At 48.0% G+C, this 14,049-nt stretch overlaps 1 protein-coding gene across 2 annotated transcripts in view; it reads left to right on the top strand.

Annotated features, from left to right (window-relative positions):
- The window catches only part of LOC140212783 (uncharacterized), a 50,038-nt gene extending 36,224 nt beyond the window's left edge, over window positions 1–13,814 (top strand). For both annotated transcript variants that reach the window (XM_072285844.1, XM_072285843.1), the window contains 3 exons: window positions 917–1,145; window positions 2,494–2,596; window positions 13,148–13,814. In XM_072285844.1, the coding sequence (XP_072141945.1) occupies window positions 917–1,145; window positions 2,494–2,596; window positions 13,148–13,448 (633 nt within the window). In that variant the 3' untranslated portion in view covers window positions 13,449–13,814. The remainder of the gene's footprint in view (window positions 1–916; window positions 1,146–2,493; window positions 2,597–13,147) is intronic.
- The last annotated feature ends 235 nt before the right edge of the window (window positions 13,815–14,049 follow it).

Raw genomic sequence — 14,049 nt, 5'->3', positions numbered from 1 at the left:
TCTAAATATGAAGCGTGTCTTTAATCAGTTCGTCCCCCAAACCGCACCGCTACTCCAGGCTTCGTTATGTTGCAAGCTTCTCTCGTGTAATCGGCGTACGCGCGGTCTGCCATATACGTTGTGCTCTTGTCGACAACAAATTCAGTCTTGAACGTGGCCGCACAAATAATTCGTTCGGGAGCACTGGCCACGTACGCGTAACCCTCGAAAAGTACCTCGATTTGCTCCACATATTTTGGTGCGAACGAAGGAAAAAACTAGATTTTCCACCGGGTCTACTCCGTGGTCTCACACTGCCGAAAACAACAAATCGACATCGTTCGTGTCTAGGCTGGAGACCCGCCCGCGCTGTCCTCGGTGCTTTTTAGCTGGTTTTAACGCTTCTCGCGCGCAATGGTACCGCATCAGGTAAAAAAATATCACGGTATTGTCAAGCAGAATCAAGCTAGGAGCAAAAGAGTGCAATGACGTATACGCCAACGTGTACGTGGCGTATACTTTTACAGTCGTTTTTTTTTTCCATCCAGATGCAGTGCTGCAATAAGATTTTAACTCAGGATTACCCAACTTGTGTCATTCTTAATGGTTAAAAAAAAAAAAGAAAGGATACGTTTTCACTTAACGATTTGGTGCCACCAGACCGGATCATGTTGGATTTTTTTCGTATAACTGCCGTGCCTTCTTGCACAAACTTTTCGCCGCGTTTTCCGAAATTGAACCGCGGTCGTCAAAAGTTGTTCCTTAAAACATAGCTAGCACTTACGGTTCACAGGAAAGCGGCGCAGAGTTTTCTGGTATTTACCACAACAAGCGTACGTATACTTGTCCGAGAACTGCGCGTATTTACTCGCCAAGGCAGTCCTGCGGGGCGTGTATGGGGCTATATAAGGGGCGTGGCGCACCTGCCCTCATGCAGGTAACGATCGAGCAGTTGGAGAGCGTGTTCTTGCAAGTCGCCTGCTCGCTGGCTGTGGCCGAGCCCGAGCTTGAGTTCGAGCACCGGGACCTCCACTGCGACAACGTGCTGGTGAAGCCCACGGAGGAGGAGTTCGCCGAGTTCGTGCTGCACGGCCGGAAGATCCGAGTGCGCACTGCTGGCGTCAAGGCATCCGTCATCGACTACACGCTGTCGCGGACGCGCATAGGTATGCCACCCTGGGCGAACGCTTCGGCCGGCTTTGCTTGCGCTGTCCCGGGACCTTTAAAGACCAAGGCGACCCGCTATGGCGACCGTGGCTTTGCGACAGCCTGTCGCGTGTTTCCACCGGTGTTCGTGCGCCCGTATGCAAGTGATGGTCGCTGGCATCGAATCCCGGCCACGGAGGCCGCATTTCGATGGAGTCGAAATGCGAAATACCCCCGCGGTACTTGGATTTAGGCGCACGTTAAAGAGCCCCGGGAGGTCCAAATTTCCGGAGTCCCCCACTACGGCGCTCCTCATATGCAGATCGTGGTTCTGGCACTTAAAACCCCAGAATTGTATGTTAACTTTTAAGTGATAGCCAACGTACCGCGAAATAGAAATTGAACGAAAAATATATATGTATGCATATATACGTACGCCGAAGCTATAGGAGGATGTAGTACCACATGAATTGCTACCGGTGCCCGCCCAGCGTTAAAGGGCAGTGTGAGAAGCCTCAAAGCGTGAATCCTTTCATATGAAGAATTCCGGAATTTATTCCTCGTGATGGGTGCGGAATGCAAGAACGCTGTAGTGCCGTGTTTTGGCGCACATTCAAGAACACCAAAGGGACAAAATTTTATATCGCTGACCCGCCTTGCCCCCCCTTTACGTGTCCCTTCCTAGTCGTATAAACCACTTCGGAGTTTCGGGACGGTAAATCCCGCAATATACGTTTATTCCTCAAAAAGCGCTGCGCTTATTCCAAGGCGTCCTCCGGTTTCAGGGCCCCTACGTGAGTGACCACGTGTGACGACTTAAATTCCTGGGAATACTTTTTCGCCAATCCTTGGGATTACGTTTCTCTTTTTTTACCTAGGCACAGAGGGCAGAATTATTCTCAAACACGCCGATCGATAGTTGCGCGATTAGTTCGACCTGGACGGTGCCAATAATTTAAGCTCGCCCGCGCAAGGACACCGTGGTTTCGACGTCATTCGACTGTCTTCTTGGCACCGCTGTTTGTAAAGGAAGTCTGTGAAACCCAAGGTGGACAGGGGTTTATAACAAAATTCAGAGAGCTTGCTGCCTTGCATATATAAGCGAGTAAGCATGTTTATGCAGAGGAATAGGATAACCTAAAAAGCACGTATGCTCATTTCTCTCTACTCATTCATTGAGCTGTGCCATGTCTCCTAATCCCAGCTATTTTATCTATTCCGGCATAGACGATGACATCCAAAATGCGGGGTCAAATGCTATACTAAGGACATGAATACACCTTCACTTTCACCACAAGATTGTGTACGTCGTTCTTTAGTTTCCTGCGTAATGTACAAAGTTTGCATCTGTCCTTTTTTTCGGCCCAGGTGGACAGGTGTACTTCACAGACCTCTCCAAAGACTCCGCTATTTTCCAGGGAACGGGGAGCTTCCAGTACGACATTTACCGGATCATGAAGGAGCACAACGGGTGAGCGGAGTGAGACTGCTTGGTAAAAAACCATGGCCCGCATGCGCAGATTTTTGTTCGTAAGTGCTGCTTGCCATTGGCCGGTAGCCGCCGCTAATAATCTTACGCCCAGCTCTAGCGTAAGATCGTTTTTCGAGTTCACGGCCCCACGTATTTGCCTTGCAGGCGTTACAAAAATAAAAATCGCTGCACGCCTAATTGCGACTGCAAAAGTGCCCGCATGTCTCGAGGGTGAGGGTAAGCCAGTGTTTCTCTCCAGTACCGATTCGTCTGGCACTGCGTTTTCGAAGTTCGCTCCCGAACAACAGCGCCGGTGAGTTGGTGTGACGTCACGTACTTCTAAGGATTTTCGCAACTATGGCACTACTACTTGAGATAGTCTTGCATTATCACTAGGTTAACACTTTCCTTTATTCACACGGCAATATAGTCCTTGCTCGTACAGTCCTAGCGGAAAAAGTTTAGCACAAGTGAGTGGTGACCGGAGCGGCAAAATCGCCACGCGCTGCGCTGTTGTTACGGAGTGCGCGGATAGGGGGAGTGCCAGGCACATTCCATTTTGCAAGCGAACGCGCTTTCTGCCGTGGCCGGCAGAAAGAGGCTGAATAATAATAAAAAAAGGGCAATTGTCAAAAGAAGAGTATACACGTAACGAAGCGCAAGGTAAATATAAAAGAAAAAGAGGAAAATGCAATTGAACAGTGTGTTCGTTTCCGAGCTTTGCTTTGTTGTTCCGTAGTTCTACATTGACAGCGAGTTATGAAAAATATCGAGATCTTGAAAATTGGCTTTGTCATATTATAAGGTTAAGCGTTCCTGTACAGTTGAGTGTCGATGACAGGCAGGAAACATGAAAAGGTCCATGTTCCCTGGTGAACTTGCGCGGAATGCGAAACGTGATGCAACTTCAGGAGTATGGGGCAGGAATTCCGTGATGTATGAAAAGAAACAGAAGGTTAGCGCGATTAATAATTCTCGCCACTCGCATGGCGCTCTCTGGCCATATCTGGCCCATACACCACTCGTAATCATTAATGATAATGATGATAATTTTCATTGCACAAGTGAATACAGAAAACAAGAAACGGGCCTGTCAAAACCACAAGTGGCTTGAGGGACTTGGCCCGGCAAAATCAGCGGACGAGCGTGCAATATTTGCTTTACCATAGACATCTGGCGAGACATTGCAGGAGAATTAAGTTAGGAAGCTTAACACGAACAAGAAGCAAAACATATAGCAAGAATCAACAATCGACGGCAGGATGTACATTGCCATTTGTTGGGCGTGTTGGTAAACGGAAGGGAGGCAACACCGGATAGCGCATTGTGGTGTTGTCTCCCTTCCGTCCTTGTTTGCTTGCGCTAAATATGCTTTCAAGATGTATATGTTTTAGAAATGATGAACAGCATTTGTGACAAATGTTGAAGCAACCATGTTACAGTGAATAAATCATGGTTTTCAATGCCTTTTTTGATGTAATGGAGAATGCCTCATTTGGCAAATCGTTCAGAAACTTCTCTTTAAGGCGCTGTAGAGAAGTGGTTATAACTGGTTTGTCTGCTAAGCCGAATTATTGCTTTTGAGGCTGGAACCCTAATGAGTGATCTGATTTAATTTTCGTCTCTGGTCTCGTCCCCGTCACGTCAAGAAAAAGATGCACAATCAACTATGCAGTTCCGTTTTTTGACACAAAGCAATGATTCATTCTTTTATGGGGCTTATATGTTCTGAAGCTAAACAGGGGTTGCGAGGAGTGCCGTTAAAGGAGTACTCTACACTAGTTTTTTTCGCCTCACTCGAAGTGCGGCAAAGAATCTCGAAAGTAAAATATTGTTACAGGACGTTGGGAGTACAGAAGATTGTATTTACAGTATATATACAAAATGAGTCAGATTAGATAAGATGGCTGACCACCAACAACACGCAGCAGCCAGCGTACCGCGATCTTCTTCTTCCTCTTCTTTCATCCTTCCGTAACAGGACCCCCGGGTGGTGAAGCGCCGCCTCGGCGCATGTTATAGGCGAAGAATTGCGAGCGAAGTGTGACTTCAGCCGCGAAACGTGCACGACGTCAACAGGCGTCGGACTTGAGGATGCATCAAACTGTAGCGGCGGAATCTCGTAATTTACGTCGTCCACTTGATGTAGGACTTCATAAGGCCCTGTGCAGCTAGAGAGAAGCTTCAGGGAGAGACCAACCCGACGACATGGTGACCAAAGGAGCACGCAAGCACCTGGCGCGAACTTGACATCGCGATGGCATTGGTCATAACACTCTTTTTGTACATGATGCGAGGCTAATAAACGGAATCGGGCGACTTGACGTGCCATGTGAGCGCGATCGATGACTTCACGAGCGTACTCAGTTACAACACGTGGCACAGAAGGGAGGACGGTGTCAAACGGCAGTGTGGGGTCGCGACCATACAAAAGATATAAAAGGGTGAATATCCTGTGGTGTCATGTCGGGACGAGTTATACGCGAACGTCACGTAGGCCAGCGTGGCGTCCCGGTCGCGGTGATCGTTGGAGACATACGTCGACAGCATCTCTGTGATTGTCCGGTTGAGACCTTCCGTAAGGCCGTTCATTTGTGGGTGGTAGGTGGTGGACAGCTTGCGCTCAGTGGCACAAGAGCGGAGCAGGTCGTCCACAACTCGAGACAAGAACGAGCGGCCGCGGTCTGTAAGTAACTGTCGAGGTGCGCCGTGCTGGAGAATGACGTCATGAAGGAGAAAATCGGCGACGTGTACTGCGCAACTAGTCGGCAACGCCTTTGTTATAGCGTAGCGTGTCGCGTAATCAGTAGCGACAGCGATCCACTTATTCCCTCTAGTCGTCGTCGGAAAAGGGCCAAGCAGGTCAAGGCCTACGCGAAAGAACGGTTGAGAGGGAACTTAAATTGGACGGAGTAGTCCGACAGGTGGCAGGGGAGGTTTCTTTCGGCGCTGACACAATTCGCAAGTGGCGACATAACGACCCACGGAGCGGTAGAGACCCGGCCAGAAGCACCGGCTTCGTACGCGGTCGTATGTACGCAAAACTCCAAGGTGTCCCGCCGTCGATGCGTCGTGAAGTTGTCCGAGAGCGATGGACCGCAGATGACAAGGAAGGACAAGGAGCAACTCAGGGCCATCAGGGTTGATATTTCGGCGGTAGAGGATGCCGTCATGCAGTACGAACATGCGGTACGTGCCGTCAGTGCTGCCAGATTGCATTCCGGCGATGGACTGTAAGGATTCGTCACGTTGTTGTCCAGCGCGCATGTCGGTCATGTCAGTAAAGGCCATCACGCAGGTCACCGGATCATGCGCAGCAGGATCGGGGGGATCCAAGGGGTGACGCGAGAGGCAGTCAGCGTCCTTGTCGAGGCGTCCAGTCTTGTAATGGACACTAAATGTAAATTCCTGGAGCCGCAAAGCCCAGCGGCCAAGCCGTCCAGTCGGGTCCCGAAAGGAAGACAGCCAGCAAGGTGCGTGATGATCTGTGACGACCGAAAACGTGCGGTCGTACAAATATGGCCGGAACTTGGCCACAGCCCAAACTAAAGCCTCTCGGCAGGTGACAGCAGGCGGCTGGCGTAAGCTATCACGCACTCGGTACCATTCTGTTGTTGGGCGAGAACAGCGCCGCTGCCATGGCCGCTTGCGTCAGTGTAGACGGAAGATCTGTCAGACAGAAGATCTGTCAAAGGCCGAGCAACGTTGGCGAAGTTTTCGCCGAAACGGCGAAAGTAAGAACACAGGCCGACGAAGCAGCACACGTCAGAAGCAGAACGTGGCAAAGGGAAACTGCTTACTGCGGGAGCTTTTTCTGCATCTGGTTGGACACCGGATGCGTCAACGAGGTGTCCCAACATGGTAAGCTGACGGCGCCCGAATTGACACTTCGTGGAGTTAAGTTGAAGGCCGGCTTTTCGGAAGACCGCGAGAATTGCAGCGAGTCGGGTAAGGTGGCTGCCGAACGTGGGAGAAAAAATAGCGTCGTCTAGGTAACATAGACAGGTGGTCCATTTGTGACCTCGCAGAAGAGTCCATCATACGTTCAAATGTCGCAGGAGCATTGCATAGGCCAAAGGGCATGACTTCGAACTGATATAAGCCATCCGGCGTGATCAAGGCCGTCTTCTCGCGGTCCATTGCATCAACTGAAATCTGCCAGTAGCCAGATCGAAGATCCATGGACGAGAAGTATTTAGCTCCGTGCAAGCAGTTCAAGGCGTCATCGATACGTGGTAGTGGGTAGAAGTCTTTTCGCGTGATCTTGTTTAAGTGGCGATAATCAACGCAGAAACGCCAGGTACCATCTTTCTTTTTCACAAGGACGAGAGGCGGAGCCAAAGGACTGGCTGATGGCTCGACGACCTCTTTGCGGAGCAATTTTTCCACTTCTGATTGGATGACTTGATGTTCAGCATGCGATACACGATAGGGACGCCGACGAATAGGATTCGTGTCTCCAATGTTTATGCGGTGCTGAACAACAGATGTTTGGTCTAAAGGGTTGTCGCCGAAATCAAAGATGTCACTGTACGATTCAAGTAGGAGACGTATGTCCGTGGCCTGTGCAGAGGTGAGGTCAGGTGCAATCATTTTCGCGAAGTCCTCCGTTAAGGAACCAGAGCTGTGAGTTGCAATTGGTGCTAATAAACCACTCTCGGCATTCAGACTCCCAATATCAAATTCGGAACCAGAAGAAACACTGGCCAAGTACATGCCGGCCGGAATGATTTGAGGGCACAGGCTGAAATTGAGAAGTGGTAGAACGACGTCGTTATTAGTAACCGTGACCAGCGTATGTAGAACAGCAACGTTCCGATTCAAAAGCACGTCGATGATTGGGCGAAGCAAATATATTCACCGTCAGGAACCTGTGGCTGGGCGGTCAAAGTGACGTATACGTCACTTTGACCGTCAGTTATTTATAAATAACTGCCTCGGATTACAGACGCACATCGTGAAGCGAGCACAAGTGCGCTGGGGTGGTGCTCGGAGCATCGGCGAGTTGAGGCAGTTTTAACTGAAGAACGCCGGTCGCGCAGTCGATGAGAGCAGAATGAATGGATAAAAAGGCCAATCCAAGGATAACGTCGTGAGGGCAGTTGTAGATCACAGCAACGAGAACATGAGTAGGGCGGCCGGCTATACTTAAACGCGCAGTACACATTCCAAGAACAACCAGTACGCCGCCGTCAGCCACACGAAGCACTCGGGCAGCTGCTGGGGTGAGACCTTTTTTAAACAGTCTACGTAGGCTAGCACTCAACACGGATATGTGGGTTCCAGTGTCGACGAGTGCTTGGACAGGTACGCCGTCTATTTTAACGTCAATTATACTTCTCCTTGTGGGCACAGACAGAGTATTTGCTGCAGTAGTCGGCAATGCAGCACCACATCCGAGGGCTCCATTTCCTAGTTTTCCAAAAGGGTGCGGCCAAAAGCCACAGGGGACGAAAGGCGACATGGCTGCGGCGAACGGGAAGATGAACGAGACTGGTGTCCGCGCGGCGATGGTGAGCGGCTGTACCACGTGTCCCGAGCTGAGTTGTCGGCGCTGTTAGACTCGGCGGTGGGCGAAACATTGCGGACATTTGCATCAAAATGGTTCTGGTTGGTCGGCGTGCGAGGTGCTGAGGGCCACGAGTTGCGACAGTATCAGGCGACATGAGCAATGCGGCGACAGGTGAAATAGATCGGCTGGTCGTCCACAGTTCTCCCCTCAGTCGGGTTGTGATAATGCGGAGAGAAGAGTTGGGGTGGAGCGAAAATAGAAGGGCGTTCGTTAGCTCTGGGATTGGCGACAGCACATACAGAATGTAAACCAATGTTTTCAAGTTTCTGGCGAACGATGGCTTGTACGAGAGGAACGGAAAATATGCTAGCATCAGCGCTACGCGAACAGAAATCTGCGGGCGCCATCGTATCCAGTTCACGTCGAACGATTCGCACCACGGGCTCTGATGGCGATGCATGCTGCTGTGCGGGTTGATCTTCACACGTCGACGTTGCGGCAGTACTGGGAAGTCGGCTTTTGGCTTGCTCGAATTGTCGGCACTCTTTAATGATAGCATCAACTGTAGAGCAGCTTTTGCACATGAACAGATTAAAGGCGTCGTCAGCAATGCCCTTAAGCACGTGCCCGACCTTCTCAGCTTCTGTCATGTCGTGATCGGCTTTACGACAAAGTGCCAGCAGGTCCCGGATGTACGAGACATCGGACTCCGTGGGGGATTGGGCACGGGAGGCCAGTTCCTGCTTTGCGGCAATTTTACGGCCGGCTGGTTTGCCAAACAACTCTGTCAATTTCTCTTTGCATTGGTCCCAGCTGGTTAGCTCCTCTTCGTGGTTTTAGTACCACACCTTTGCCGTGCCTCTTAGGTAGAACAGGTGAGCTAGCATAAGCGTAGGGTCCCATCTGTTGATTCCACTCACGCGTTTGTACATAGCCACCCACTCTTCAATGTCGGCGCCATCGGTCCCGCAGAAAGTTTCAGGATCCTTGGGTTGCACAACAACCGAAGGTGACAGCGACGTAGCATGCGACGGTGACGTAGGAGGCGACAACGACGTTGATCCCGAGTGCTCACCGTCGGTCATGGTGCGGACGTTGATGCGACGTCCACTGCGGAGCTCCGTTTCCAGCCGTAGTACCCCGCACCTCTCACCAATATGTTACGGGATGTTGGGAGTATAGAAGATTGTATTTACAATATATATGCAAAATGAGTCAGATTAGATAAGATGGCTGACCACCAACAACACGCAGCAGCCAGCGTCCCGCGATCTTCTTCTTCTCTTCTTTCATCCTTCCGTAACACTATAAAGACACCAAATAAACGGACACACAAGAGAGGAACAGGACAGGGCGCCTCTTGTGTGTGTCCATTTATTTGGCGTCATTATATTTTATAATGAACAGCTACCAACTAGCCCAACAAGTGCTTTTAAGGAATCTCGACGCTCTTGACCGCCTTTGCGGGTTTTCAATACAAGCGACATTAAAATGAGTGCTAAGCAATACGCGTGCTGTTTTATTTTGCTCGTTACAGTGCAAAGCAGGCAGAACTCTTACAGAAGCTTCGCCAAAAGTCTTGCAGGCATAGTGGTGCTGTAGAAGGGGGAAACTGGAAGCGATATCGAACCGTTACAGACAGATTGGTCAAGACGATTTGGTCCAGACCATTTGGTGATCTGATAAGTCTTTCTAAAATTTATTTATTCATACCGCAAGCCTTCTAAGCCTCATACAGGAAGTGGGTACAGATAATGGATAACCGTGGTTGGTACAAAAACAGTGGCAGCACACTGCAAAGAATAGTTTATAAAGAGGAGCATAAAAAATAAAAAACTTAATGCTCACAGCGCGAAATGGTCGACGGAATAATACATGGAATTCAAGCACGTAACAAAACCAATTCACCAATCTCGCAGTGGTACAAGAATTATTTCAACTTGATAAAAAAAACACCAACATTCACAACACTGTTTGGCAGTGTATTCCACAGTTCTCTTGCTTCGGGAAATAGTTCTTCAAAGTGTTGCACCGTGCGATAGACGCTCGAATGCACCTGTTGTGGTTGTTTCGACCAGAATACCGCCACAGTTGCTTCGGGTGGTCTTCCTTGTCAATTTTGATGCGTCATAAAATACAAAAGAAAAAAAGCTTCATTGCAGCGATATTCTGCCGAAGGGGCAAATGCATCCCTTGGCATGTAAAGCAGTTGCACTGACGTGACGTGAGTACTTACCGCAGATAAACCTGAATTCTCTAATTTGTACTTTTCAAGCTTCTTGATAAGCTTGATTGGAGTCCCGAACTTTACTTGCATACTCAAAAATTGGCGCTACTAAGGTTTTGTAAGCTACTTTCACCTGTGGTGATGCCATCCCTAATTTCGGAGAGGAAATCCTGATTGTTTGAATGCCTTGGTGCATGTAGTCGCAGTGTTCTGCGCCCATTTTAGGTCGTGTGTAATTGACTTCTAAATATTTCAGTTCCTACGCTTGTGTTATATCAGTACCCGATATTTGGCAACTGAAAAAGGCTCTTTTTTTTTCTGCTTACCGTGAGGAACTTCGTTTACTTGACGTTTATTTCCATGTCCCAAGCCAAACAAGTCAGCAATTTGGCGTAATTAAATTTTCTGGTCCTTCAGGCTGGCACAGTGCAGTAGGTCACGCAGTCATCGGCGAATAACCTCAGTGTAACCCCTGGATCTTCGCATGAATAAATATCATTAACATAAATGAACAAATAAAGGTCCCAAAATGGATCCCTGTTCTACGCCTGATAAAACATTAGGATGACTAGAATCGACATTGTTTACTGAAACATACTGCACACTGTTCGAAAGATATGCTTCAATCCATATTATTATTTTGGGATGAATATCTATTGAATTCAGCTTTTCGAATAACTTACAATGTGGGTCGTGGTAGCAATATCAATCAAAATTGCGTCGGCTTGCAGGGTGGAGTTAATTACCGTGACAAGCCATGCACAATTTCAAGCAAATGGTTTACAGTTCGCATCCCTTTACAAAATCCGTGTTTCCGGCTATAAAGTAAATTAACTTCTAAGTAGCTTATGATTGCTTTATGATGGCATGTTTTAATATATTACAATTCCGTAAGGGTATGTGCCGATAAGTATCTAACAGTGCGGCTACTTTCATATTTCGCGCGTTTTCTTTATAAGGCGGAAAAAATTACGGGAGACAGCGCACTGAAAACTGAAGCGGGTGTTTCTAAAACGCAATTATTACTTTTATATAAAAATTCGCGCCCTCAAACCAGTAATTAAAAGCTTCGTTATTTAACGTATCTATCCATAGTTAGGAGAAAAAGAATCCTCCTGTTGCGGTACGTCACTGCTGACGGAATACCATTGGTTGCGTCCTCGTTATATTCTAAATTTTATTTTTAAGAGCTTGGCTAACGTTAGCTATTGTATATGCTGCCATAAGATGTCCCCATGCCTGTCAGACTCGCGTAGTAGTGGACGAAAAAGGCGCGCAACTTGGCTAACGTGCTTTGCTGCGGTCTCCGCGGTCGCTGTTCCATCACGACTTGATCTCGATTTGCGCTCATTGGAGATAGCCGCAGTTACGAGTCGGATGCATTGCGTGTACGGTCGTGTCCAGGGTACGCAATTGTATGCATACATATGGTTGTGAGAACACACTAAACACAGATAAAGCACCACCGTAACTGCGCTTTTCTTTGATTTTGCTTGAATTATCTACCCGGCACATATTATAGTTAACGCGCGAATACTGATGAACACACTGCAATGAGCACAGCTTTGATCCTGCTGCTTTCATGCGTTGTGAAAGTGTGCTATAAGCTATCCACGCCTTCGCATTTGCGTAGCCCGCCGTGCTTTTCGTCACAATGCATTTTCTTTCGTGAAACACTGCTAATCGTACAGCAACGTGCGAGAACTCCGAGGCAACTAAGGCACTGAAGAATCCGAGCCAGCAGAGCGCCTACTGTGGCGAAGTCAGCACTGGCTACACCGTCCCCGCAAAGTTGGTGGACGTCCTGCGGAGACGGACGTCTTGCACATATCAGCTGGCGTTCCCAAACCGAATGAAAAGTTACACGTGTCTCTCTTTAATGGATGCCAGAGGCCGGGCCTTTGCTCGCTACGCGGGGTGCTTGGTCTTTTTAGGTGCCTTCGCACAGACGAAGAATCCCTCTTCATTTAACAACTGTCGTAGGCATCTACAACTCTGAAGGCCGCCAAACTGCAGCCGCTAAAGTTCCTAAGCTGCGCTATGTCGCGACAGTCGGTTAAATAGCGTCGCCCAGCGTCGGACCAGTCGAGTGCGACGAAGGCTTCGGCGATATTCTGAGTGCCGGCAGCGCTCTTTGTTTTTTTCACACTAAATATTTTCTGGCAGTTCAACTTTCAGTGCAATAGATTTGAATATCCGAATATGTGAAAATACAACCATGTGCTCGAAACTTGTTCTCAATAAGCGCAACACCATGTGCTTTATTGATTGGCCATGGATAAGAATATGGCGTCCTTCAGCCATCATAGCGCAAATGCTAACAGGCATGGACGTCGATCAGCGAATTTGATTATTAGGTCGATAGCTCCATCAATGAAAATGTATAGCGTTTAGTTCAGGTAGGTACATTGAAAGCATTTCCTTTCTGGCTCCTTCATTTCACTTTCGTATGGCCCGAAACACTGATGCAAATGACTCAAAATGAGGAAGAAAACTGTACTGATAGGCACTGAAATAAAGAAAAATGACAGTGTACTTACATCCTTTCAGATGTCAGAAAAGTGCTAAATGGCGATGCAAGGAATGGCGCAAATAAAAACACGAACGGAAAAAGCAGAACGCAAACGCGCGAACTTGAAAGTATCGCATGTCAGTGTGGGTTTATTCGTGTCCCTGCCGCCTTCCTTTTCTTTTTTTTTTTTTGCGCTGCGCTTAAACAACTTGTTCTTTGCAGACTGTCCATTTTCAAGTTTAGTAAACGAATCTACGACACACACCTTACTCGCTCTATTGCTTCCTTTTTTTCTCGCAGTGACGATTGGGAGGCCTTTCGCCCGCATACCAACGTGCTGTGGCTTCATTACTTGCTGATGAAGTTGCTCCACAAGCTGCCCAAGACAAAGCAGGTTACTGAGGTCATTGAGCCCTCCTCTTCTCGCGGCCGACTTTCCGCCTGGATGGACGTCATCCTGTCTTTCCCGTCGGCCGAGCAGTTTGTGGTGGAGCAGGTCCTTCCACACCTCGAACGCGACGCCGAGGCACCGCGCAGAGCGAAGCGGGCAGAGCGGCCGCAGCCTGAGCCGCACGCCATGAATCTTCGGGCGCACCGCTAAGTGCGCCATCGTGCACTTAGCGATATATAAATATAGAATATGAAAAAAGACAAAAAAAGACAAAAAAGAAAAAACAAAAAAAACGTTATATGTAATAGTTTTTTTTCATGCGAAACTTTGCATGATTGTTTAATTTGTCGGAAAAGACGGTTGATATATCTTTCCCACAATCTGTCTTTGTTAATTATATTTAGAACCACATAAATTTGTTTCAAAAACTGCGTGCCGCAGTTCAACTTTGCGACTTTTACTTTTTTAATTGTTTCGTCGAGTAAAGAGTTCGCTTTTATGTTAATTTTATATTTTAGTTATTTATGTATTGCGATTTTATTTATTCATGGAATAAAGATCACATGGATGCTCCGAGTGCTTGAGAAAAATGGCCGTTGAATATCGAATCGAACATTTGCAATTTCTAATAAGGTGAACCTTTTTGTGGATTGTGTTCTGCAACGAAAAAAAAAAAATTGTTTACGTTTGGTAGAGGTACACCGCGACGCAGTACGATCACATCAGGTTAACGATGACCAATAAAGGTAATGATAAAGAAAACGGAACAGCGCCTGCCAAACGCATTTAGTAGATTGTAGCGCTCGATTAG

The sequence above is a fragment of the Dermacentor andersoni genome, chromosome 1 (genome assembly GCF_023375885.2).
Source record: "Dermacentor andersoni chromosome 1, qqDerAnde1_hic_scaffold, whole genome shotgun sequence".
NCBI classification, from domain to species: domain Eukaryota; kingdom Metazoa; phylum Arthropoda; class Arachnida; order Ixodida; family Ixodidae; genus Dermacentor; species Dermacentor andersoni.
Note: the sequence above shows the minus strand (reverse complement) of the source record. Positions and strands in the feature narration are given on the sequence as shown.